The sequence below is a fragment of the Musca domestica genome, unplaced genomic scaffold (assembly GCF_030504385.1).
Source record: "Musca domestica strain aabys unplaced genomic scaffold, Musca_domestica.polishedcontigs.V.1.1 3, whole genome shotgun sequence".
NCBI classification, from domain to species: Eukaryota; Metazoa; Arthropoda; class Insecta; order Diptera; family Muscidae; genus Musca; species Musca domestica.
This window is the reverse complement of record NW_026712299.1, coordinates 7,132,019-7,156,329: the sequence shown is the minus strand read 5'-3', so window position 1 is coordinate 7,156,329 and position 24,311 is coordinate 7,132,019. Positions and strand designations below refer to the sequence as shown.

The window sequence follows — 24,311 nt, the reverse complement described above, 5'->3', positions numbered from 1 at the left end:
TAAAAAACCAAATATTTTCTCTTTAAAAAAAAAAAATAGCATTTTTATTTTTCAACCGATCAAAAGAGGTACTTTAGGCATCCTTAAAAAGAAGACATTCTGATTTTCTATAGAAGACAGAGAGGACTATTTCTCAAGTAGTCTGTTTGCTTCTCGGCATATTATGTATTTTTCGCCTTCTGCAAAATACGGTAATTTGCTTATATATAAATAATCTTAATTAGTCTTATTCTATTAAAAAAATTTAGAAAATCAAGGATAACAACTTTACTGCTCTCCAAAAATGTTTCTAGAAATCTTAAATGGGCTTTAGGAAAAAGCTTTTTTCAAAAATGTTCTTAAATATCCGCGATTATCTCAAGGTTCTTAGGAAACTATTCCTCATCATCATTATTTAAAAAAAACCTTGGAAGAATATTCCTGTAAAAAGTATTCAGAAAATTGTACACGTATCAAAAACGTTCCAACAGGGTCCTTTGAAGAATATGCCTTCAAAAATGTTATTAATAGGATCCTTAGAAAAAAATGTGTTTAAAAATATTTTCAGAAATCTTAATTATATCATAAAGTCTCAGGCCTCAATATTTTAAAAATCACCTTTTAGGTCCTTGGAGAATAATCTCTCGAAAATTCCTTAAATCCAGGATCATTGGAAAGGAACTAATAGTATTCTCAAATATTTTTTTTAAATAATAGAACTCTGATAATTTTTCAAAAAAAAAAAAAAAAAAAAAAAAAAAAACATTTCAAAAAATCGTGATTAAAATTCACATGATCTTTAGACCAATCAATAAAAAAATCCGCGATTAAAGCAGGGATTGGATTTTTTTAAAATATTCTTAAAATATCCACGTAATTAGATCCCTCATGGGCTACCAAACAAAAAACGGACCAAATTCACTATTGGAGATCTGATGTTTTAAGGAAGTTAATCCAATAGGAGGAATACTCCAGACTTACGCAATCGCTTTTTTTTAAATATTCCAAAGAGGTCCATATTGGTGTTTCTGATAGTCCTTATAAACATATTCTTAAAAAGTTGACTTTTGAAAGCCTTTGGTCCTTTGAAAGCCTACGTTGGTCTACTGTTCCCTACTAAATTATTCTTTAAAAATCGGCGTTTTATAGCCTTTTCAATCAATAGATTGGTATAGTGGCTCTTGAAGAAATAATCTTTAAGCAACCTACCTATTATTATCCTTATCGATTCTTTCAAAAATATGTCTGAAAATCCATGTGTTAATTTCTACTAGTTCTTAAAAAATATTCTGAAAATTTAATGTTTAAAAATCTTATGGGCTTTTGAAAAATATTTTTAAACAAATTACATGATTACCTCTGATGGTCCTCGCAAGAATATTATTTAGAAGACCACGTTTTTAGCTCCTAAGCCTTTCAAAAACTCTTAAAAGATCAGAAAAATCGAAAAAAAATCCTTACAAAACATTATAAAATTATATATATGTAATGGTCTTATGAACCTTTGAAAAATATTCCGAAAATATTCACATTTATAGCTTTTATAGTCCTTAAAAAACGTTAAAACTTTTTTACGAATATCCTCAAGTATCCGGTATTTGCTACGTTTTTAAAATAAAAATATTATTAAATTATTATATTAAAAAAAAATAATAAATAAAATACCCTCGATAATATCTCATGATTCGTCGAAAACGTTATTAAACTGACTGCGATAGTAGTTGAAACTTTTTTAATATACACTTTTTTAACTCTTATAATCTTTGAAAAAAAAAAATATTTTCGAAAATACACGATTTTTTTTTCTAAGTCACGAAGATATCTTTAATTTTTTTTCAAAATTATGTTTGAAAGGCCACAAAAACGTCATTTTTAAAAATGCTTTTTACAGTCCTTCAAAAAATATTTATTAAATATTAACGTTCGTAGATTTTATGTGCCATCAAATAACATTTTCCAAATTCCTTTTATGTATTCTTATGGTCCGTCAGAGAATACTCTTGAATTTCCTAGGTATGTGGCTCTTATGGTTCTTTAAAGAATAAATTTTTAAAAATATCGTTGTTAGAGCTCTGTTATTCCCAAAAAAAAAAAAAAACATGTTTGTGTCTTAAGTCTTTTGTTTTTCCAAAAAGATTATCAAAGCATTGATTACTTAATTTTAATACTTTATATTTCTAACACCTTCCATGCCACTTATTTCAATATAGAAATTAATGGCATAACCCAATTGAAGAATGTTTTTTTTTTTCGATTTTTGTTTACCTTCTTCAAATTCACACCAAAAGAGTTCCACCAAAAAGAGGTGTCTCCTCGACATGTCTGGTCTCGGCCCATATTTATGTTTATGACAACGAAGGTTAATATACATTGACTTTTTCATGCTTCTGTTAGTGCTGGCAGTGTAAGTCTGCCGCCACCCCCCCCAAAAAAATACAATAAATGTCTGAATTTTGTTTATATATTTTTTATTCGGCAGTGGTTCATAAATGCCATCATGATAATGTCACTTGTGCCTTAGGTGAATAATATTATTACCATTTAAAATATGAATTTGAAAACTCGAAAACAAAATCTGTGATTTAATGCTAAACATTAACCAAAAAAACAGTACAATACTCAGGTGTTTATTTAACATGTGTCGAACATAGTCGCCAAGAGAGTAATAAATGTTATTGTATTATAGTATTATGGTTGTTGTGGCAATGGTGTTGTTGTGTGGTGTTTTTTTTTTTTTTTTTTTTTTTTTTTTTTTTTTGTCTTTTTTCAATATTACTTGTGGTATCATCAAGTGTTTAGCTCGAAGCTATTTCTTTTTTATGTTAAATGCCGCCACTATGTGGTGAACTTTAAGTTGAAGTTTCGTTGAAGTTGTTAACAAACAGACCCGCTCGCTCACCCATCTAGTCCTACCATTTAATACGAATATGCTAATGTAAAACTACCAGTAAACAATGGGGTGTTAAATTAGCACACAAAGCAAAGAAGAAGACATCGATAGACGAAGTCGAGAGGGGAGAAGCAGTTTTAAGTTAAATATCAAAACCAAACAATGTTGCTTCAATAATGTTTCAATTTATAGTTATTTATTTATTTGTTTGTTTGGAAGCCATGATTCATGCCTTTGCTATTTGTGCGCTTGTTTTTATTGCCCTTCTATCAATCAATCGTTCAATCTTTACAGCATCCGCCAATTAACACCGGCTATCTAGTGGTGTTTTTAATGTTTTATTTTTCATGTAAATTGTGGAATAAAATTTGCAAAACAAATTGAAACAAGAAATTCATTGGCAAAAGAACACGATCGACTACCACTATTCGCTTAATTGCTTTAATTAAATATATTTAATTTGCAAAAAAATGTGAATTGATTGATGAGGTTTGGTATTGACTTATTCGTGTGAAATCAATTAAATGTGTTTCAAAACCATTGAAATATGTTGAATTTTATGGAAGTTAAAATAAATAGTAATTTAAAATAAAAGACTTAAGACACAAACTTGAAAATATTAAAGTTTGTGTCTTAAGTCTTTGAGTAATTGAGAGAAATTTGTGGTAGCTCTAATTGGGACAAAATAACATTAATTTCGATTCTTATTTTTCAAAATCTCTTATAAAATATATTTGTTACAAATAAAATAACTAAGACCCAAACTTGATTTTTTTCTTCAAAACCTAAATAAATCGTTATATTTGTGTAGAATTAATTAAATATATTTCAAAACCCTCATAACATCTTAAATTTTGTGGATAATAAATTGTACTTTAAAATAAAATACATAAGACACAAATTTGAAAAAATTGAAGTTCGTTTCTTAAGTCTTTTGTATAAAATGTGTGGCAATAGGGGCATATTACATTTAATTTCAATGTGGATTTTTCAAAATTTGTAAAAAAATACATTTCTAAGAAACAAAAGACTTAAGAGCCAAACTTGATTTTTTCTTCAAAGTTTGTGTCTCAGGTTTTTTCTATAAAATTTTGATGTATCATCAAATTTCGAGTATTTTTACAAAACTTACATTTACTTACAACGGAAGACTTAATTCCAGAACTTGAATTTTCTGGACCAAATCCGTTTCAGGACGTTTGGAGTCGATCTAGCTTTGTCCGTCCTGCCTGCCCGTTTGTCTATCGTGCGCACTAATAAGTCTCGAAGGAAGTATCCGATTTGGTCCAAACATTTTGAATAATTGTAAGTCTTATATAATGTGATGTTAGAGTCCGATTGTTTTCAAATAACACGCATCACAATATTTTTATTGACACAAGGTTTGGTGTTAAGATGGAATATATCGGTCCACTCCTTCTGGTACCTCCTCCACAAAGGGTCAACATTTTGAATACCCATTAAGCTGATAAAATGCGAAATTAATATCCGATTCCATTCAGACTTGGTACATCTCAATATTTCCATCAACACAAGCTCTGCTATAAATTTGGTACAGATCGGACTATTTCTTCTGGTACCTCTCCCACAAAGGGTCAAAGTTTTGAAAAACCAAAACGATTATAAAATCTGAAATAAGATTCTGATTCTCTTCATATTTCACAAATCCTATTATTTCTACTAATACAAGATCTGCTGTGAAGATGGGATATATCGGTCCACACCTTCTGGTACCTCCCACACAAAGGGTCCAAATTTTGATTATCCATGAAGTCAATAAAACGCGAAATTAACATCCGAGACCTGGTGCATCTCAATATTTCCATCAACACAAGCTCTGCTGTAAAGATGGTAGAGATCGGACTATTTGCATCCCCCACATAGGGTTCAATTTTTTAAAAACAAAACACTCAACCAAAGCCAAATAATCATCCAAATCTCTTTAAATAAAAAAAAATGTTTGCTAACACAACATCTGTTGTGAGATTTTATACATCTGCCAACCCCTTCTGGTACCTCACCCACAAAGGGTCACAATTTTCAATACTTTTATCTGTCATAACTTGCGAAACAAGTCAGCGATTCTTTACAACTTGTTATATCTAAATATTTTTCTCAACCAGAAACCTGCAACGAATATGGAATTTATGATTTCGCATAAAATTGGATATAAATTTTCGATTTTCTTGAAATTTTGCCCTTACTAATATTTTTATATGTATTAGATGAAGTGTGAAAATGGAATACTACGGAACTTCACGTCATTTCAACGTTTTCTAAAAATTATCACATATCTCATATAAAGTGAAGCTAGTAACCAATATAATACAAACCTGCCACGTAGCAATATTTATATCATATTTAGTTAGGTCCGATACGAAATGGGCAAAATTGACCCATTTCTACGAGACCTACTCCATAGAGAGTCCACAATTTGAATAATCTAACAGAAGTCAAAATATATTTAAATAAAACCAATCGATACTTTTTACTTTTTTTATTTTTGTTTAAAAGTTTTGAGGACCATTTCGAACAAAAGACTTAAGACTCAAACTTGAAAATTGTCTGTGCTTGTTTCTTAAGTCTTTTGTGTAAAATTGATGAAACCCCTAAATTTTGAGTAAAAATGAAAATTTGATATAAAAAATGCTTCCTGTGGAAGGTCTTAGCAAAAAAAGATTTAAGATGGCCTAATTTTTATAGATAATCTGCAGGTACCTTGTTCCAAAAGATCTATTTTCCCATTTTCTGCCTTCAAACGTCTTTCAATTTCACTCTGAGTACCCACGCTATTCAGTGAAACTTTAATCATCCTTGACTACTGTTCCGGTCATAAAAGGAAATCTCCACAATGGCCAAACCTCCGAAGTGAATGAACTTCCACTCAAAGCGGATGCTATTGAACAATATTTCACCTTAGCCATCAATCAATCAAGAGAAATACCTACATTTGTACACGTACGCACACACACACAATTGTTGTATATGGATGGGTAAATATGTGTCATATCTAACAAAAAATTGAAAAAACCTATCAACTCAAATTAATTACAAATGCAACAAATACAAGAAAAACGAATCGATTTTCGAAAACCATAAGGCAGAGCCAAATGGAAACAAGTGGAAGACACAAGAAAAAAAACAAACAAACAAACCTAAACAAAATCACATACAATTACGGCCGAGGTTAAGTGGAAACTTTTGTTAGACAATGAGCTCTGAGCTACTCTTCTTCTTAGAGTTGCGTTGCAACAACAACAGCAACCACAAAACCAGAAATGGCTGTAACAAAAAATAGCAATTCATCAACCAGCAAAAACAAAACAAAAAGAAGACGAAAATAGCGTTCGTTCAAACTTGGAATAGACTTGATGGAACTGCTGAGACTTTACAACAAAGCTGAAAATTTTCTGTTATGTCGTAAGTTACGCATTCTGCATATTAATCAAAGTGCATTAAACTTTGGCGTTGTACATACGAAGTGCATACTTATATATATATGTATGTGTGCAATTTACCTAGAGTGGAGTTCGGGAATTGGTTGCAACCATGGTTATCTGAAAAATATGTCTTATTGTGGTTGGTGGTTTTTCTTTGTTTCTTGAAAATATGTAGGAAATAATATTGTTGAAAAAATATTTAATAATAATATTTTAGGGAAAAAATTAATAAGAAATACTAATTTAGAAATTGCCTAATATGTATGAATATTTTTTCAATTAACAGAAAAAAATCTCTGCTTTTGCTTTTGAACAAATAAAATTTTCCATTGGATATGATTATGAAGTTCACGCAAATGCAAATAGTTATTGCCCTCAATGGAAAAATTCTGATTATGATTACTTCTTCCCCCTCCCCCTCCAACTAAGAGATTTCGTTTCGTCAAAAGTTTCCACTGAATATGACCATGAAGTTAATGCAAGCTTTCAATGGAAAATTTTGAACATTTATCCTCCCACCTCCACATATGGTTTACGGGTAAATCTTAATATATATTTTCACGCTTGAAGAAGTAAATTGTTTACAAAACAATTTAATGATCTTCTTCCGAAATCCGAAACAATATTATTTGTCAGTATCAAGTGTGGAATTTAGAGGGACACGGTTGTCTGAATTTTGATTCGTGTATGCGTCTTAAGTCTTTTGATTTGGCTACAAAATGTTGTGCTGTTAAAAAAATATTTTCAACTGGACTGTTATAAAGAGACGAGACTTTTATAGCAAGAAGACCTTTTGCAGATCTATTATAGAAATTCGATTTTCTACAAAATCACAGCAAAAGCGGTCCGGTTCTTTTCGAAATTATCAATTTTCAGATAGTCTCAAAATATTTTCCTTGAAAAATCACCAAATATTCCATGCATACAGTTTCCATAGGTCTTCTATGGATAGAAGACCTTCTATAGACCTTCCGGATGTCTATAAAAGAAGACCTTCTACAGGTCTTCCATGGAAAGAGGACCTCCTATATGTCTTCTGTGGGGGAAGACCTTCTCCATGTCTTCTATGTTTAGAAAAGCTACCATAAGTCTTCTATGGGTAGAAGATCTTCCACATGTCGTCTATACATGGACGATCTTCTGCAGGTCTTCCTGCAGAACACTCTTCACAGGTCTTCTGTGACCAGAGGATCTCATACGCCTTTTATGAATAGAAGACCTTCTTCAGATGGGTATACGACTTTCAGAGGACTTCTATAGTAAGAAGATCTTCTACAAGACTTTTATGGATAGAGGACCCTCCACGGGACTTCAATGGACTGAAGACCTATCGACGGCCTTCACAGGTCTTCTATGGATGGAAGAACATACACAAAGCTTCTATGGACAGAAGACTTCCTATAAGTCTTGTATAAATAGTCGACGTTCTATAGGTCTTATATGGATAGAAGACATTTCTCCGGTCTTCTATAAATAGGAGACCTTCCACTGGTCTTATATCTTGCTGACCTCCCACATGTCTTCTTTGGATTTAAGACTTTTCTTCTATGAATAGACGACCTTCTACAGGTATGCTACTGACAGAAGACTCTCCATAAGTCTTCCATGGTTAAAGACCCTTCCATACGTATTCCATGAATATAAGACCTTCTACATGTCTTCTATGGATAGAATAACTTCCAAAGGTCTACTTTGGACGGAATAATTTTTAGAGGTTTTCATTGGATACGAAATAGATCTGTAGGTCTTATATTCATAAAACACCTTCCACAGGTCTTCTATGGATAGAAGATCTTCCACAGGTCTTCTGTTTATAGAAGACCTTCCACCGGTATTCCACGGACAGAAGACTCTCCACAGGTCTTCCATGGAAAGAAAAACTTCCACATGTCTTTCGTGGGTAGACAGACCTTCCTTTCGTGGACCATCCTTAAACAACCGGTTTCAGCTTCAAAAATACCGTTGAAACTCCTTACTTATAAATCCAATAGTCTTAATTCAATGTTCTTCAAAAATTCACACTTTATGTTTCACGAGTTTAGCTCTTAGCTCCTTCAAAAATCATACCTTTAAAAAAAATACTTTTTCAAAAAAATATGATTCCAGCACCAATAGTCCTTTAAAAATTCTATTTAAATATCCTTGATTATAGATACAATAGTCCTTATATCATTCTTTTTTAAAAATTCAAACTTTAGCTCTGTTATTCCTTCGAAAATTATTTCAAACGGCTTCAATGGTCTCTTAAAAAATTCGTTCAAAAATTTAGCACCAATATTCCTTTAAAAATTCAGTTTAAGTATCCTTGATTTTAGATCCAATCAATCCTTATCAAATTCTTTTTTAAAAATTCGCGTTTTTCGTTTCACGAGCTTAGCTCTGATAGTTCTTCGAAAAGTTTTTCAAACGGCCTCAACGATCTCTCATACAATTCTTTCATAAATCTGCAGCTCCAGTAGTTCCCCAAAGTCGTTTTACCAAAAAGTCCACTTAAAAATATAAAAAGTTCCCGATTTCAGTTGCAATAGTCCTTTGTTGTTTAAAAAGGTCGATTGTGGCTTTAATAGTTCAACGAATCCAAAACAATATATATGCACCAAAAGGCTGTCAAAAAATTCTGCCAAAAATATCCCTTTATTGACTTATAGCTTCAAAAAATATTTGTAATATTTGCAAGTTGATCGCCGTTCATCAAAATCATTATCAAAAAAAAAAAAGTCCACATCTTGTAACTAGTAGGGTCCTTGAAAAAATAGCACTTTTACTGATCCCCATCAAAAATTCTATTCCTGAATCTTTGTGTTTGGCTCTCTTGGTCCCCATTTCGAATATTCTCAAAAAAATGCAAGTTAATAGCTCTTACAGCCTTCAAAGCCAAAAACCAAACAATTGAAACCAAGTATGTGTCTTAAGTCTTTTGTTTTTATTATGTGACAGCCGACACTTTATTTGCAAACGTACATAACGAATCGTGTGCGTGTCTCGTTTAAATCTTTTGTTTGCTTGTCATCTATAATTTACACAAATATATAGCAACAACAATAACAACAACGACAGCGACAAACCAAATAAATAATAGGGCTTTATGTAATATTCAGTGTAAACTATTTCTCACTTACATTTTGCAGTTGTTATTTTTTTTTTCATTTGAAATGGCATTTGAAAGGAAAATGGCAAAAATTAACATAGGGAAAATTTTTGTGTGCGGCTTCATTTGTAGTGTGTTTTTTTATTAGACCACGATAATAAATCCGGTGAGTGACATTTTGTCACGATTTCATGTAAATATTTCAAACAAGCGCAGAGCTTTAACCCGGCAATTAAACAATTTGCAAATCACAAACTAGTCAAAACAATAGGAAATATCCGTAGAAAAAACGAAATCAATTTTGACATGAAATATTTAGCGATTTCATTCACATAATGATATATATGAATTATGATTCTCATCAGATAATTTCAATCATTAGAGTTTCAAATCGGAACTAAAAACGGTTATGCATGGTGTGATAATTATAAGTCATTAAGATTCGTTAAAATATATCATCCGTCGTGTCGAGGCAACCTTGAATTTATCACAACGATGAAGAAGAAACACAAGCGTTTTTTTCTCTCGGCTTATAATTATTAGTGATTCATTGCAAAATATTTGTTGTTTTTAATTTATTATTGATTTCAATACATCATTTGTGTGTTTTTTTTAGCCGATAAAATCGAATCAGAAGAAAAAAACAAAACATGATTCCAATTTAATTCAATACACCAATTTAAATAGTAATTAATCACCATTGGAATTGGAAATTGTTCAATGTTTCAATGATTCAATGAACAGCAACAACAAAACATTGTTAAAAGTCGTAGGCATTTAAACTAGGAAGGAAGCTAGCAGTATTTTTGATTGATTATTTGAAATAATGTCGACAAAAAAAAAAATAATAATTAGAAAGAATAACACAAATTGCTACACATGTATGTTAAAAGGCCAAATTATTGTTACTTGGAATGAGTCCTTCAAAAAAAATTAAATAAATTAATTATGGGTCAGTTGGTGTTTTGAGATCTGAAAATAAAAACTTTACCAGCGATTCAAACAAATTTTACAATATAACATAAAGACCCATTATAGCCTTATGGAATATTGCTAAAAAGCCCCCAGTAAAATGTCCTTAAAAATATACAATCATATTTCCAATAACCTTAGTCAACTTTTAATAGGCATTTTAGCTATAGGACTATGACAGCTGTACAGGGGTTCTTAGAAGTGACCTTTAAAGCCTCTTATATTGCTTCAAAAGTCCTTTTTGGAAAATTGCCATTAAAAATGCATGATCATATTTGAAATAGTCCTTTAAAAATCCTAGTTTTTCCTCCTTAAAATGTTTTTTAAGTCCAAGATTATTGTTTCTTAAAAACCACAATTATTTCTCATTTAAAAATCAAGATTATTGCTGCTAAAATCCTATTTAAACCCCTTTCAACTTTAAACGATTATTGCTCCATAAAAAGTCTCTTAAAGTTTCAGAATTATGCTCCTTAAAAGGAGCCAAAACCTTTTCGAAATGGTAAATATTCAAATGGTCCCACAATGTTTTAATTGAAAATTTGTTTTTTGTTGTTGCAAAATGGTCAGGCTTATCCCTTCATTGTTGTTTTTATAAAAACAACGTTTGTTTATTAGTGGAGAACGATGGTAATGTTTACCAGCTTTTTATCTGTAGACCTTTCACATGTTCTTCATAGATGAAAGACCATATATAGGTCTTATGTGCATAAAGGATATTCTGTAGGTCGCCAACGTCTTCTACAGTCTACAGGTTTTCTGTTGATAGAAGACCCTCCACAGGCCATCTCTGGATAGAAGGGTTTCCTCAGGTCTTATATGGACAAAAGATCTTCCACACATCTTCCATGGAAAGAATTCCTTCCACAACTCTTCCATGTATAGAATATCTTACCTGCAAAATCTCTTGAAAGTTCACTTCAAATTTCAACCACTTTATCTTCTTTAAAATACCCTTAAATCCAAATTTTAATTTCCAATTATTTCCTAAATTATTATTCCTTCAAAATCCCATTTAAACGACTACGATTATTCCTCTTTTAAAAATTCAAGATTATTGCGACAAAAGACTTTTTAAAATTTCCTCCAACATTCAACGCTTATTGCTTCTTAAAAATGTCCTTTCAAAAGTTACGATTATTGCTCAAAATGTGTTTTTTTTTTATTTTAATGTTTCAGCTAAAATAGCCAATCAGAAATTATCGATTATTGTCCCTTAAAAATGTCCTTTAAATTCCATAATTATTGTTCTTCAAAAATCATTTTCACGTGACCACAATTATTGCTCTTAAAGTTCCCTTCAAAAATCAACGATCATATTTCAAATAATCCTTCAAAAATCCACAGTTATTGCTCCCTATAAAATGCCCTCCAAAAGTCAACAATGATGCTCCTTTAAATATGTTCTAAAAATTCCCAATCTCAGCTTTCAAAAGTTAAAAAAAAATTAACAGTCCTCCAGAAAAGTCTTTTTACGCCACTCTTAACCAATTAGTCCTTTAATGCCTGTATATAAAAATTACTCTAAAATCTTTTCTTGTAAAAATATTTTCAAAAAAAATCTACATTTTTTTATCTTGGAGGATCCTTTACTGTTTTCAAAAATTCGTTCCACGAAGAGTCCTTTGAAAAATATTCCCAAAAATTCAATTTTTTCGTTATTATTAATTTTTTCGTTATTAAGAGTTTCTCAAAAGCATTTACAAAAAAGATCCACATTTAAAGATTTCGCAGCCCTTCAAATTATTTCCAATAATCCGTATTGAAATCCTTGAAAAAATTAACCAAAAATCCACGAATTCTCTTGCAAAAAATTGCAAAAATTAATGTCCTTCAAAAAATAAACAAAAAAATAACGCGGGAAGCCTTAAAAATTATTTACAAAAAATCCATTATTAAGACTCTAGCAATCCTTCAAAAATAATGCAAACAATATACGTTTCGGTCTTCCAAAAAAATCCATGTTGATGGCTTGACAGTTCTTCGTTAGTCCTTCCTTCCTTTTTTGATAGTCCTTCAAAAACTTCTAAAAAAGACCCTCAAAACTATTTGCAAAACTTCAACATTAAAGTCCCACTAAAATATTACAGAATTTAGAAAAAATCCACGTCGAAGTCCTTTAAAATATTTATAAAAATCAGTGAGAAAGGCCTACAAAAATATTTTCAAAAATCCACGTTCAAGTCTTTCGAAAATACTTAGAAAAAGTCCTTGAGGAAGTCCCATAAAATTATTTACAAAAAATCAATTTTGGGGTCCTTTAAAAATATTTAAGAAAAAAGTTCACGTTGAAGTCCTTAAAAAATATTTGCAAAGAATCTACGTTGGAGTTTTCGCTCCTTTAAATAACTGCATTAATCGAAACCGAGTTTACGATCTTGACAGACCTTTAAAAAATCCACGTCGATATTTCTTCAAAAATATTTATTAAAAATCCACGTTGAAGACTCTAAGAATAATTCATAAAAATTTGCAAAAAAAATGAAAGTCTATCAGCCCTTAAAAAGTCCAAGTTGAAGGCTTTGACAGTCCTTCAAAAATATTTTTTAAATCCACCTAAATTATTTAGATACTCCTTGAAAATAATCCTTCAAAAAATTCAAATTTCAGTTTTTGAAATTCACATTCATAGCCCAGACATTCTCCAAAAAATATTCTTTAAAAACGCGTTTACAGCTCTAAAGATCCTCGAAAAAAAACTTAAAAGTCCAGATTTATTCCCAATTGTTCCCGAATAATATATTTTTTAATAAATCCACGTTAAAGTTTTTAGCAACCCTTAAGTCTTATATATAGTTTAGATAGTCCCTGAAGAATATCCTTTAAAAATATATTTTTTAATATTCATATTCATTTCCCGGACAACTTTCCAAAAATATTCTTTAAAAACTCCACGTTTATAGCTCATATGTTCCTTAAAAACATTTCTAAAGGAAAACTCCATTCCAGGATCTAACAAGTATTAAAAAAATATTTTTAAAAAGTGTGGCATTTATTTATGTTCCGTTGATCCTTGTAAATATAAAATATCCATGTTCATGGTTCAGATGGTCCTCTAAAAACATTCTTTGAAACACCACACACAGGGCCTTCTGGAGGTTCTTCAAGAAGGTTTTTAAAATAAACTATAAAAATCCATAGTTAACAATTAAATGGTCCTTAAAAATCATTTCTAAAACACAACACGTTTGAAAACCATATTGTCCTGCAAAAAATATTATTCGATTATCCAGATCTGACGGGCCTCAAAAAGTTCATGGCTGTGACTGTCATTCTATATAATGTTTAAAAATATCAAGTTTTGTATCTCATTTTAATAAGGATTTTTAAAAATTCACATTTCTCTATTAGCCTATCAAATGTTGAAAAATTGAAAAAATTTCTTAAAAAACGTTGTAATTGTAATTTTTCTCGTATTCCTGGAAATATTCACAAAAATCCCTCAAATAAATTCGTAATAGTCATTATTAACCCTAAAAAGTTCAAATCATTTTAATTAGTTCTGAACTTGTATTAAATAATATATTTTTATGGATTAAACTAAATTATCATTCCTTTTTTATTAAGAACATTTATTGATAATCATTTCTAACAATTTTTTGATTCTTGTTTTCTTTCCAGGTACTGGTAGTTCACCAGCCCAGATATCACAGCGCAGCATTAGTCCAAATAATTCCACATCGACGAGTCAATTTAGTTTGCATCACAATAGTTCTGGCAGTATAGGTAGTTCAACGCCCACATCGCTGCATCCACAGGTAATGAAAAGTTTGTTTAATCAAAACAGTTTTTTATGGCCTCCATAAAAATCAAACAATAAACAAATTAGTTTTACGATTGAGAAAATTATAAAAAAAAAACACAAAACTAATCAAAATATTTATTTTTACGATTTTCAGTCATCGGTATCCACATTTAAACAGTCACCAAATTTATTAAACGGTAACGGTTCTCTATTGGATAACACAATGCCAGGTGGTATACCAACTCCGGGAACGCCAAACTCTAAAGCTAAGGTGAGTATGATAACGATGTAGCTGAGAGATGTTAAAAATGTGGAAAATATAATCGATTTTTTCAAAATTTTGAAATTAAATGCCTTAAAAATATCTCTATGGACTAAAAATTTTTATTTAAAAAAGAACAAACACTTTAGATTTATTCTCTCTCTACAAAAGTCAGTTCTTACATTCTCTTGTATCGGCATTTATTTTAAAAGATTTTTTTTATATTTTTTATTAAAACATTAATTAATTGTTATTCTTCATTCCAGGACAATTCACATTTTGTTAAAATTGTCGTAGCTTTATATCCCTTCAAGGCCATTGAAGGTGGTGATCTTTCATTGGAAAAGGTAAGTTTAAAATTTTAATTTTTTGAGAGAAAGAAATTAATAACCATTCCCCTCTCTCCCTTTCCATAGAATGCCGAATATGAAGTTATCGATGATTCCCAGGAACATTGGTGGAAAGTCAAAGATGCCATGGGCAATGTCGGTTATATACCCAGCAATTATGTCAAACCAAAAGCTTTGCTGGGTCTGGAACGTTATGAGTGAGTGTTGAAATTATATGACTTATTAACGGTCATTTTTGTATAACAAATTATGTTTTTGTTTGTTTTTAGATGGTACGTCGGCGATATGTCACGTCAACGTGCCGAATCCTTATTGAAGCAAGGCGACAAAGAAGGCTGTTTTGTGGTGCGTAAATCATCAACAAAAGGTTTATATACACTATCGCTGCATACCAAAGTGTAAGTATTTTATTAATGTTGTTATACAATTTTCAAACGAATTTGAAAGTCAGAAGTTGTCATCCGTTGAAAAAGGCATGATAGTTAAGACTCTTTAGGTAGCATTCCCGTCTTTTTAGGTCATGTTGTCAAGTGAGATTACATGAATAGGGTATCAATATTATAGCTTTGTGAATACTTAAAAATATATTTTTTTATTGAATTATTGAAGAAATTTCTTAAAATAGTCACGATCCCTCAAAAAAATTCACGATTTCAGCTCTCATAGTTATTCAAAACCTCAAAACTAATCCACGGTTATAGCCCTCAGAGTCCCTGACGTTTATTGGCAACAAATTCAAGATCATATCCAAGTGGATCTTGTGAAAAATGTTCTTAAGAAATCCAAGATTTAATCCGTAGTAGCCCTTGAAAAATGATGTTTAAATAAACCTCAATTATAGCTTTAAATCTCTCTTAAAACCAAAATCAAACGCCCAAAAGACCATTTAAAAAAGTATTCTTAGAAAATCCATTATTGAAGCGAAAAAAACATTGTATAAAAGTCCCTTCATATCCCTTTTATAATATCCTTTAAAAAGTCAATCTAATAACGATTCTACTCCTGCAATAGATCAAATAGCTCCATTTTAATATTCACCATTATTGCAGTGGAAGACCTTCAAAAAGTATTCTTTGAATATGTCACTGAGGGTCCTCCAAAAAGAATTCGTTAAAAAATCACGATTGCAGTTTGCAGAATCCTTGAAAACTTTTTCATGCAAATTCAAGATCACATAAGAGAGGGTCGGGTAAAAAACTTTCTTGAAAATTTACCATTTAGGCTGTGGTAATTCTTGAAAAATAATTCTTAAATAAATTTCGATTACTGTGTCAATATACCTTGAAAAATATTATTAAAAATTCATGATTAAATCTGTTATAGAATTTAAAAATTTAGGCCTAGTAATTTTAGGTTATTGCTGTTAGGATTCTTTCCTAATTATTGTATATAAATCTATAATAATAGCTGTGCGATGGCTCTTCAAAAAGTATTCGTAAAAAGTCCACGATTACAGCCACAATACAGCAAGAATTGTTATCCAAAAAATATAAGGTCTTAGCGCTGTAATACCCCTTAAAAAGTATGATATACAATTTTACAATTGCAACTGCGAGGGTCCTTTAAAAATATTCTTAAAAAAAATATATATAGCTAAAAAAATCCTCCGAATAGGATATAGCTAAAAAAAAAAATTCTCCGAAAAACATACTAAAAAGGTCCTTGACTGAAGCTGTGCGTTTTCTTTAATAATATTCCTAATAAAATCAATCAATAAAATATGAAAGCATTTTCAAAGGAATTCTAGAAGTCTTCCGCTGCAGTAGACTCTCAAAATCATTTTTAAGAAACTTACCATAATTGCTAGGGAAGACCTTCAAAAATGATTCTTCAATTTTTTCTGTAAGGGCCCGTTACATTCTGTCGTAATTTTTCCAAAATACAATTTTTTTTTTCGCAACATTGATTAGAAAGTTTTAATAATATCAGAGGATATCGCTATCAAAGGGCTGTACCAAAACGTAAATTGATCATTTTCTACATCGCGTTTCTCAATAAAAGAACTCATTTTACCAACATTTGGCAAAATTAAATGGAAAATATGACTAAATCACAAATAATTCTTGAGATCGAGGTTTACCCTTATATAGGGACTATACTATAACGTGCACCGACATAGCCCATTTTTTATACCAAGGATTCTTGAAGTAATTCAAAGATTTCTATAAATTGTCCATATTTAATCTTGCGAAATATATCTCAAAACTTTGAGGCCCTTTATCAATGTTATGTGAAGGACTTCAAACCCCGAAACTCTTTTGGGACTTTGTTTTACAAACCGAATACTATACATCCACTTGGAATTTTCCACAACCAAGACTGGCTATAAAACAGCCTGGACTTAAGAAAATGTCCAGTCAATGCTAAATTGGCCGAGAATGGACATTTTTTTATGAACCAAAATTGATTATAATTTTTTGTGGTACATATTAAGTTTACACTTTTCTTTTGCTCAGACACGCACAATGACACTTACCCCAAAAAAATAAGTTTTAAAAAAGATTTTGACTTGGAAATTAGCAGTAAATAACGTAAATGGATAGCATTCACTTCTAACAGACCAATTTATAATGTAATTTTTTTCAAGAACTGTAATACCTAGATGTGTGATTCATTCTAAGATTTATAGCGAAATTTTGTGTAGAATATTTCATGCTTTGATCACCTCTGTCTTAAATGAAATTTAATGTTACTTTCATACGTCAACTCGAAAAAAGGCGGGGGAAAATTTTAGCAAATAATTACGAAATATTTTCGGTTTTTTCGGCATAATTAACAAAGATTTTCTTTATATATAATGGAAATATAGATTTATTTTCCTGGGTGACTTATAGTGAAATTTGGTGAGGAATGTTTTTGTCTTTGAGGTCATCTTTCTAAAATTATGCTTTGTTGGAGAATTTTGCATAAACTCACATAATACACATTTTAAGCTTAAAATGTATTTATAATGTATATGAATTCCTGTAGTTTAGATTAGATTTAGACTTTTGATATCTTCAGGGGCCTGAAATAAAATTTTACGACTGATTAATTTGTAAAATATTATTACCTTGTTACGATCTTGCTTGCTACGATCCTATTTAAAGAGATTTTTTAATGATATTTTGACAAAACTCGCTTGTGGGCTCAAATTTTCCACCAAAATAATCCTTGTATTGTTTTCATTGTTGTTCTCAAATACATAGATTTCAAGGAATTTGAATCCTAAATTTTTACAAAATGTGCAAAATGGAGGAAATTTTCTCTTCTATTTCGGTTACTTGTCGATATAGGGTTTAATAGGGGTTTTTAAAAACCTTTATTTAAATATTAAAACAAACCTAAATGTCGGAGTCCTTGTGTATAAGTGAGATGTACTGATATAAAATGAACAATATGATTTTCAATCGTTTATTATTATTAATTGTTTGTTCAATGTTCTTTCCAGTCCCCAATCACATGTCAAACACTATCACATCAAACAGAATGCTCGCGGAGAATATTATTTAAGTGAGAAACATTGCTGCGAAACTATACCAGATCTAATCAACTATCATCGGCATAATTCCGGTGGCTTGGCATGCCGTTTAAAATCATCGCCATGTGATCGTCCAGTACCGCCAACGGCAGGTTTATCACATGGTAAGTACACTTCCACATTCAGATTTAATTTCTCCTTAAGGCAAAAAATCTAAATTAAAAAAATTTGTCCCTCCTTGTTTTACAGATAAATGGGAAATCCATCCCATGGAATTAATGTTGATGGAAGAACTCGGCTCGGGTCAATTTGGTGTTGTGCGTCGCGGAAAATGGCGTGGTTCCATTGACACCGCCGTCAAAATGATGAAAGAGGGTACCATGTCCGAGGATGATTTCATTGAGGAGGCCAAAGTTATGACCAAATTACAACATCCAAATTTGGTGCAACTCTATGGTGTATGCTCCAAACATCGTCCGATTTATATAGTCACGGAATACATGAAACATGGTTCCTTGCTGAACTATTTGCGGCGTCATGAGACAACATTGATTGGTAACATGGGTCTATTGCTTGATATGTGCATACAGGTAAGTTAATTAAAATTTAGTCCATGGTTTGTTTAAAAGAAGGCAAATTAAAATTGTAATCTTTTTGTAGGTCTCCAAAGGCATGGCCTATTTGGAACGTCACAATTACATACATCGCGATTTGGCTGCACGTAATTGTTTGGTCGGCTCGGAAAATGTCGTTAAGGTAGCCGATTTCGGTTTAGCCCGTTATGTATTGGATGATCAGTACACAAGTTCGGGTGGTACCAAATTTCCTATTAAATGGGCACCACCAGAGGTCTTGAATTATACTCGCTTCTCGTCGAAAAGTGATGTTTGGGCATATGGTAAGTAACAATGAATTTTAACATTTTTTTTTTTACTAAAATGCATTTATTTTGTATTGCAGGTGTCCTTATGTGGGAAGTGTTCACTTGCGGCAAAATGCCCTATGGCCGTCTAAAGAATACTGAAGTTGTTGAACGTGTCCAACGTGGTATTATTTTAGAGAAACCAAAGTCATGCGCTAAAGAAATTTATGATGTAAGTATGGGTTATTTAAGATATAAATTATAAAATATTTAGTGTTAATATATTGAAATAGCAGGAGATGTCAGTGGAAGGGAAAATTGTTATTTTTGCAAAACTAATACTATTTGATGTATTTCTAATTTCGTGTTAAATGACCGAGTATGGTGAAAATGGATATAATATTATAATTAATAAAAGCAAAAAGTGTATATTTCATATAGGTCCTACCCCTTACGGTGAGATTTTAGCACTGATATTATTGGATAATCAGCAACACTTTATCGTTTTTTTTTTTTCAAAATATTATTAAAAACTCCATTTAAAGGGGATCGAAGCAAGTCAATACAGAGATAGATATAGGGTGAGATAAAAAAAAACTGCAACAAGGTCAAGCGCCATAATTTTTTCATTTTTATAAAAAATTTTATTGAATGAAAGCAAAAAATGTCAGAAATAGCATCAAATTTTAGAATAAGCTTAGATTTGTTCGAATTGGTCACCTTTGGCAGGAATTATGGCCTTCAAACGGCCGATAAAACCGTTACACGCTGTCCGAATGTTGATCTGCGGTATTTTGGCCCATTCCCGGCGATGCGCTTGCTTGAGGTGATCGACACTTTGGTATTTTTTAGTGCCAAACTTGCTTTCCAAAATACTCCAGATACAATAGCCCAACGGATTGGTATTCCGAGATTTTGGTGCCCATTGTGCGCTGGAAATAAAGCGAGAAACCTCATTTTGTAACCATTCTCGGGTGGCGCGTTCTGAGTGCGATGGTGCTGAGTCCTGTTGGAATGTCCAAGGTCTCCGGACAAAATGTTTGCGTGCCCAAGGCTTTAATACACCCTCCACAATATTTTCGCGATAATATTCGGTATTTATTCTAATGCCACGGTCGATTAATACGAGCAGAGAGCGACCATCGGCTGTTATGTGGGCCCACACCATCACAATGGCCGGCGCTTGAGTTCTGGTGGCCAACCGGAGAAAACAAAAATCGGCAGTTCACCACTTTCGACCAAGCGTAGCCACTCTTTAGCTTCTTTCCGTTGCGGTGTAAGTTCTTGCGCTTTTTGGGATTTCAATGGCTTTATCCCGAGCTCATTTTTCAATATTTGCCGAATGGAATATTGCGATATGTTTAGCCCATTTTTCGGACACTGCGACGCGTGTTTCGATCAAGTCGCTTCTTTACTTTTCGAACCATTTCTGCTGATGTTGTGTTTTCTTTCGTCCACTTCCTTGACGTCGGACTACGCTACCAGTATCGCCGTAACGAGCGATGGTACGAGATACAAAAGATTTATTTACATTTAAATGCTGGAGTGCTCTAACGATGGTCACTTGTATATAAAGAAATGACACTATCACGCTTAAATTCCATCACGAATAACTTTTTTCTGGAAAATTCTCACCAAAATGCTTTTGTACGCTTGTAAACAATATAATGAGCTGTCACTGGAATAATTTTAACAGCTGTCGGACGATATAGACCTAAAATTACTTTTAATGATCGTTATGGAATCACTTTCGATCGAGTCGATTTATGAATATCGGTCCATGCATTTATGGGCATTTATTGCCCGATCGAGATGAAATGTTGCACAAATCATCTGTTCGCTCAGTATTTAGATTTGTCGTTTATTGAAAACAAAATGGGTAATATTAGTTCAAATAGCATAAAATTTGGCACGAGCGACCAAAATGAGCCTATGAGCAAATATGTCAAATTTGGTGAAAATCAAGTAAGATCTGTTATATTTCCCTCAGAGCCGTAATATGAACTGCATGACAACAATATTTGGGAAAATATATATAACATAGCTCAGAAATTTTGTCGAGATCAGTTCAGACTTAGGTATAGCTCCCATAAACATCTTTATCCGGTTTTAAGTTTATAGTGCAACAAATGATTAATATCAGCACAAAATAAATAGATTTTGCTACTTTTAAAATTTTATAGAAATGAGTTCAAATTTAGATATAGCTTTCATATCCATACATCTTCATTTAATGTCAGGTTCTTGTGCCCCAAACGTATAATATCAGTTTAAATAGCATGGATACGACCTAATTCAGCCTAGAAATAAGTCAAATTTTTGCAAATCGATTCAGAATTGGATATTCCTCTCATATATAAGTTCAGTCTGATTCCAAATTATAACTGCTCCAAAGTCACAATAGGCATTCAAATAAGGTTCATAGTTGGTATTATCTACTTTACATAAATTTTCAATATAAGTGATTATTTGTTACGGACAGCTCCACTAAAGCATTGAGCTTTCTTTTCAAATCATTCGACTACATTTTTTATTAGATTATTTATTTTTTTATATCCGTTTTAAAATTTTCTAATACATTTTTCCATTTTTTTTCTCCTCTTACAGGTCATGAAGAAATGTTGGTCCCATGGCCCCGAAGAGCGTCCATCATTCCGCGTGCTCAAGGAACAACTGGCCCTAGTGGCACAAACACTCACCGATTAAAAGCCCAATTCCATTGAATTTTATTACTATTATTTAAAAATAATAACTTAACATATTACATCCTCCCCCTCATCATCAAAAAACACAAGGAAACTCGTGGGCCGGTGTGCAAGCCCACGATTCCCAGCAATTATTCTGCAGAGGAGACATTTAAATAAAATTCATTATAAGCTTCACACGTCTTGAAAAAATAATTATTAAAAATATATATATTTATAAAATGCCAATATCTAAGTATAACAAAAGAGGAAGAAGAAGAAAAACAAATTCAAAAGCACTGATGAGAATAAAAAGAATTTAGTTATAAAAATATTTTAAATTAACAAGAAAAGGAAAGTAAGAAGTAATCGACAAAAGAACTATTAAAAATATAAGTTAGCTGAAGAAATTTTTGCATGATTTCAGAGTGTTGCAAATCATGATATAGATAAACTGGAAATTTTTTTATATATAAACAAAATTAAAACTTTGGCCAAATTTGTAAAAAAAAACATTAGAAAAATGTTTTGCATAACAAAACTACAGTTTGGAAAAATATGAAAATAACAAATTAAAAAAGACCCCCCATTAATTGAAAAGGACATCAGTATGTATATAGAGAATAAGTAAAACTAAAAACTGATAATATTATTAATATTAATTTTTTTCATAGTTATTAGAATTTTGATAAAGATGAAAAGCATTCGTAATTAGATTTTTATACAAAAATAAAATTAAAAAAATATATGATTAAAAAAGATTTCATGTATAAAAATTAAGCAAACAAAACACAATTATTTTAATTTGCTATAATTTTGTTTTTTATCAATGGAAATTATTTTTTCATAAAACTCGATAAGCTTTTTAATAGTAATTTAAAAGAAGACAAAACAATATGTGAAAATTAAACAACTCCAAGCGATATAAAAATCTAATAGCCAATTAAGTCAGTAAAACAAAAACTTTAGCTTACCTTCCTTAAAAGGTAATCTTTAAACTCTCATTTAATTATTGATACATAATTAAAAACAAAAACACTCAATTATTCCTTTGTTGGTTTTTAGTTTTAAAACAAAACAAAAAACATATTTTTTAAAAAAGATGTGCGTAAAACTCGCAAGTGTTTTTTTCTATATAAAAATAATAATTATTAAAATATGTCTATTTAATTTTAAGTATTTCCAAGAAAAAAAAAACAAAATATCTACACACTTTCGTTTATAATTATAATTTTGTGATTTATGTTTAATTATTGCTCTACATACACCACCCCCTCCTAGATTGTAAGCATATGAACTCAAAGAAGTAAACAGAAAAAAGAAAAAATAAAACAACATCATTTGTTTCTTTCTCAGTTTCAAAGAAATGAAAAAAAAAACAGAAAGGGACAAAATATTTGTTTTATGAAAACTAAATTTTTTTGCTTAATGTTTTTTTTGTGTTTAATTATTATTATTTTAATTTTATTTCTGATATAAATTTAATCATATCAAATGTGAATTAATTGTTTTTGTTTTTATATTATTTTTTTTTCCTCCACCCACAAATATTTGATTTCCCATTTTGAAACCCCCACAATATTTTTTTATTATAGCATTCATAGCAACACCATTTTGAAGAATTATTGATTTATTATTATTTTTAAATTGATGTTAGGTAGCAGAAAAACACCATTACAACAAGTATTGTGTGCGTTTTGAGAATTTCTCGCCAAGTTATTTTTTTATCAATTTATTTTATTATTTTAAAATTGTGTAAATTATAAGTATTTTTTTTCTATTAAAGAAATTTATGATAATTTTTAAACAACAACATAATTGATTAATATTATATTTTTGTATATGATAAACTTGAATAAAACAACAAACAAAAACTTTGTATATGTCAATATTATTTGTTTTATTTTTTATGTTAAAAGAAAGAGGTTATGTTAATTTTATTTACTATGTTTTAGGTTATGTTCTTGATTGCCTTGGGTTCCATGTCCATTCTTTTATCTCATAATTGTTTTCAATCCTATTTACGTCCTTTTTCTGGAATTGTAATAAAAGTACCACAAGATAAGTTTTCTATACCGGGCAAGTTTACTTACGTACACTCTCAATCTCTGTTTGTAGGAGAGAGGGGTAAGGGGAATAGAAAAAATTGCTCGTACTGGTAATTTTACTATCTTTGTGTTTGTGTTTTTATACAATAATAGAAATAACAAGTAAAAAAGCTGTAAGTTCGTGCCGGACCGAACTTTGAATACCCTTCACCATTTGGTACCAATTTGGCAATTTTCAAAAAAATAAAATCCGTTAAAAATTCTGTTAAAATCTTAATAATTTCGAATGTAGCTGTTATATTAGGGTCTATACGACGACATGTTCCTGCATAGGTAACTTTTGTCATAAGCCATTGCAACATTCAAATGCGAAACTTAAATAAAAATCTTAAATAAAAAATAATGTCGCAAAAATCATCAAAATACCGAATATAGGGAGGTACCATGGGGGTTATAAAACGCGGACCTGCACAGACAATTTTCTGTCTTAGGCTGAAGTATCCATTTTGAATTTCAAATACCAAATTTGAA

General features: G+C 30.9%; 1 protein-coding gene across 3 annotated transcripts in view; it reads left to right on the top strand.

The window, feature by feature from the left end:
• The window catches only part of LOC101894472 (tyrosine-protein kinase Btk29A), a 347,714-nt gene extending 324,093 nt beyond the window's left edge, over nucleotides 1–23,621 (top strand). For all 3 annotated transcript variants that reach the window (XM_059124741.1, XM_059124742.1, XM_059124743.1), the window contains 10 exons: nucleotides 13,991–14,127; nucleotides 14,269–14,385; nucleotides 14,643–14,723; nucleotides 14,793–14,923; nucleotides 14,996–15,124; nucleotides 18,157–18,350; nucleotides 18,436–18,776; nucleotides 18,847–19,084; nucleotides 19,147–19,280; nucleotides 21,656–23,621. In XM_059124741.1, coding sequence (XP_058980724.1) covers nucleotides 13,991–14,127; nucleotides 14,269–14,385; nucleotides 14,643–14,723; nucleotides 14,793–14,923; nucleotides 14,996–15,124; nucleotides 18,157–18,350; nucleotides 18,436–18,776; nucleotides 18,847–19,084; nucleotides 19,147–19,280; nucleotides 21,656–21,754 — 1,601 coding nt within the window. In that variant the 3' untranslated portion in view covers nucleotides 21,755–23,621. The remainder of the gene's footprint in view (nucleotides 1–13,990; nucleotides 14,128–14,268; nucleotides 14,386–14,642; nucleotides 14,724–14,792; nucleotides 14,924–14,995; nucleotides 15,125–18,156; nucleotides 18,351–18,435; nucleotides 18,777–18,846; nucleotides 19,085–19,146; nucleotides 19,281–21,655) is intronic.
• The last annotated feature ends 690 nt before the right edge of the window (nucleotides 23,622–24,311 follow it).